The sequence below is a fragment of the Colobus angolensis genome, unplaced genomic scaffold, assembly GCF_000951035.1.
Source record: "Colobus angolensis palliatus isolate OR3802 unplaced genomic scaffold, Cang.pa_1.0 Scaffold286, whole genome shotgun sequence".
In the NCBI taxonomy this organism is placed as follows: Eukaryota; Metazoa; Chordata; class Mammalia; order Primates; family Cercopithecidae; genus Colobus; species Colobus angolensis.
This window is the reverse complement of record NW_012116110.1, coordinates 464,494-466,813: the sequence shown is the minus strand read 5'-3', so window position 1 is coordinate 466,813 and position 2,320 is coordinate 464,494. Positions and strand designations below refer to the sequence as shown.

At 44.6% G+C, this 2,320-nt stretch overlaps 1 protein-coding gene across 2 annotated transcripts in view; it reads right to left on the bottom strand.

Annotated features, from left to right (window-relative positions):
* PIP5K1B (phosphatidylinositol-4-phosphate 5-kinase, type I, beta) overlaps positions 1-2,320 on the bottom strand; it is a 315,005-nt gene that overhangs the window by 17,608 nt on the left and 295,077 nt on the right. Inside the window, exon 15 of one of the 2 annotated variants that reach the window (XM_011948884.1) lies at positions 852-969. The exons of the other annotated variant lie outside the window; for it this stretch is intronic. Within the exon in view, the coding sequence (XP_011804274.1) occupies positions 852-969 (118 nt within the window). The remainder of the gene's footprint in view (positions 1-851; positions 970-2,320) is intronic. 2 annotated transcript variants of the gene reach the window in all.

Sequence of the window (2,320 nt, the reverse complement as noted above, 5' to 3'; positions counted from 1 at the left end):
TGGCACATGCCTGTAATCCCAGCTACTAGGGAGGCTGAGGCAGGAGAATCACTTGAACCTGGGAGGCGGAGGTTGCAGTGAGCCGAGATTGCACCATTGCCCTCCAGCCTGGGCAGTAAGAGCAAAACTCCTCTCAAAATTAAAAAAAAAAAAAAATTGTGCAGGTGCACAAAGACGTAGCATATATGCGAGATGCACTTGGCACAGAAAATGCTCTTTTACACTGTAGCCCATCAGGGTATCTTTCTAGGCATCTAACAGTTCGATTAAGCTGATACAGGTAATCTGTCAGGCACTAATGGGTCACTCATGATCCTCAGAGCAGCCTTGTAAGGTAGGCAGGGCAGGCATTATTTCCCTCCTTAGGCAGTCAGAAAGGTTCCTGCCCAAATCAAAAGCTGGTTGGTGACAAATGAGGAGAGAATCAGCCAAGATTCTCCGGCGCTGAATTTGGGTTCTTCCCATGAGTTCTGTGCCTCGTGGCCTACTAACTTACCAAGGGAGCAACGCCAAAACGCAGAAGATTCAAACATCAGGGAGAGCGACTGAGTCAAAGGAAAACATTACCTGGTTGGGAATAACACTAAGAAGCCCTACTTTGCCTCAACATTAGAGGATTCGTTCTCTTGTTATACATGGTGATTTCATATTGACTAGATGTTCTTTTGTGTAATAAACTATAGGAAAACATTCTTGTGAAAAGAAGCACCATTTGCAGAAGTGACAGGGCGCCATCATTTCTTTTAAAACCCAAGCATGCCTGGTTTTATTGAACTTGTTCTTGTGTAAGCCATGGCCTGGATCCATTTGCAAACCAGAAGGGGAGGAGAGGAAACTAAAAAATTACTTACTAAATAGACATCAAGCACAGAAGCATTGTCATCCTGCACTTCCAGAGTGTTGGGTTCAGTGGTCAAGTAGATGGTCCCCTCTTCCAAGGTAAATGTTGAACTGGAAGGTAACCCTTTGCTGGAAAAATAAAGATGAATGATGAGCATGAGGGCCCCGGAACAAAATCTAAAGACACCTCCAAAGTTGTGGCTAAAGAGGGCAGCTTTTGGGGATGAAAACTTTTGAGAATTTGAAGGAAATATGGTTATACCTGGAGACATGGTCACTTGAGTTTAAAGAATTTGGTTTTAGGCCAGACGCGGTGGCTCATGCCTGTAATCCCAGGACTTTGGGAGGCTGAGGCAGGCAGATCACGAGGTCAAGAGATCAAGACCATCCTGGCCAACATGGTGAAACCCTGTCTCTACTAAAAATACAAAAATTAACTGGGTGTGGTGGCGTGCACCTATAGTCCCAGCTATTCAGGAGGCTGAGGCAGAAGAATCGCTGGAACTCAGGAGGCGGAGGTTGCAGTGAGCTGAGATCGCACCACTGCACTCCAGCCTGGTGACGGAGTGAGACTCTGTCTCAAAAAAAAAAAAAAAAGTATTTGGTTTTACTAGAAGTGTATTTTCTTTCTCTAGCAGCACACGAGATACCTCACTGCATTTTGGAGAGGGGATTTGTGGGCCCCATGCCTTGTGAGTGCTGGGAGGATGTGAATCTAGGGGCTCATTAGTTATCTTTGACTTCAAATGATTGGTTCTTGCTGCTTCAATTTACAGTATTTATACTATCCTAGTTTACAAATGATAACCTTGGGCATCATTAGCACTGATGATTTATCTTTTTTTTCCTCTTTTTCCTCTTTTTTTTTTTTTCTTTTTCAATTACATCAGTGGTTCTCAAACTTACATGTGCCTTAGAATCCACCGGAGGGCTGGTTAGAATGCAATTTCTTGGATCCCTCTCACAAAGCTTCTGAGTCAGAATCTGGCATAGAGCCCATGGATTTGCATTTCTGACAAGTTCCCAGGTGATGCTCACACTGATGGTTCAAGGACCACACTTGGAGTAACAATGAACCACATAAACACAGAGCATTGTGTTATGTCCTCTGCGAGGACAGCTGGAGCGCACCCTTAGTAACTACGACAATACCAAAAGCCAAAGGAATGCAGGTAGACAGTATATTGGAGAGCCAACCGAGGAGAAACCACCCTTGTTTTGTTGTGATATAACCAGTGTTAACTGTTGAAACTGTTGAAGCAACTGGTCCTTTTTTTCTTTACTTTGTTTTTTTGAGATTGAGTCTTGCTCTGTCGCCCAAGCTGGAGTGCAGTGGTGTGATCTCAGCTCACTGCAATACTGCAGTCTCCACCTTGTGGGTTCCAGTGATTCTCTTCCCTCAGGCTCCTGAGTAGCTGGGATCACAGGCGTGCACCACCACGCGTGGCTAATTTTTGTATTTTTAGTAGAGACGGGGTTT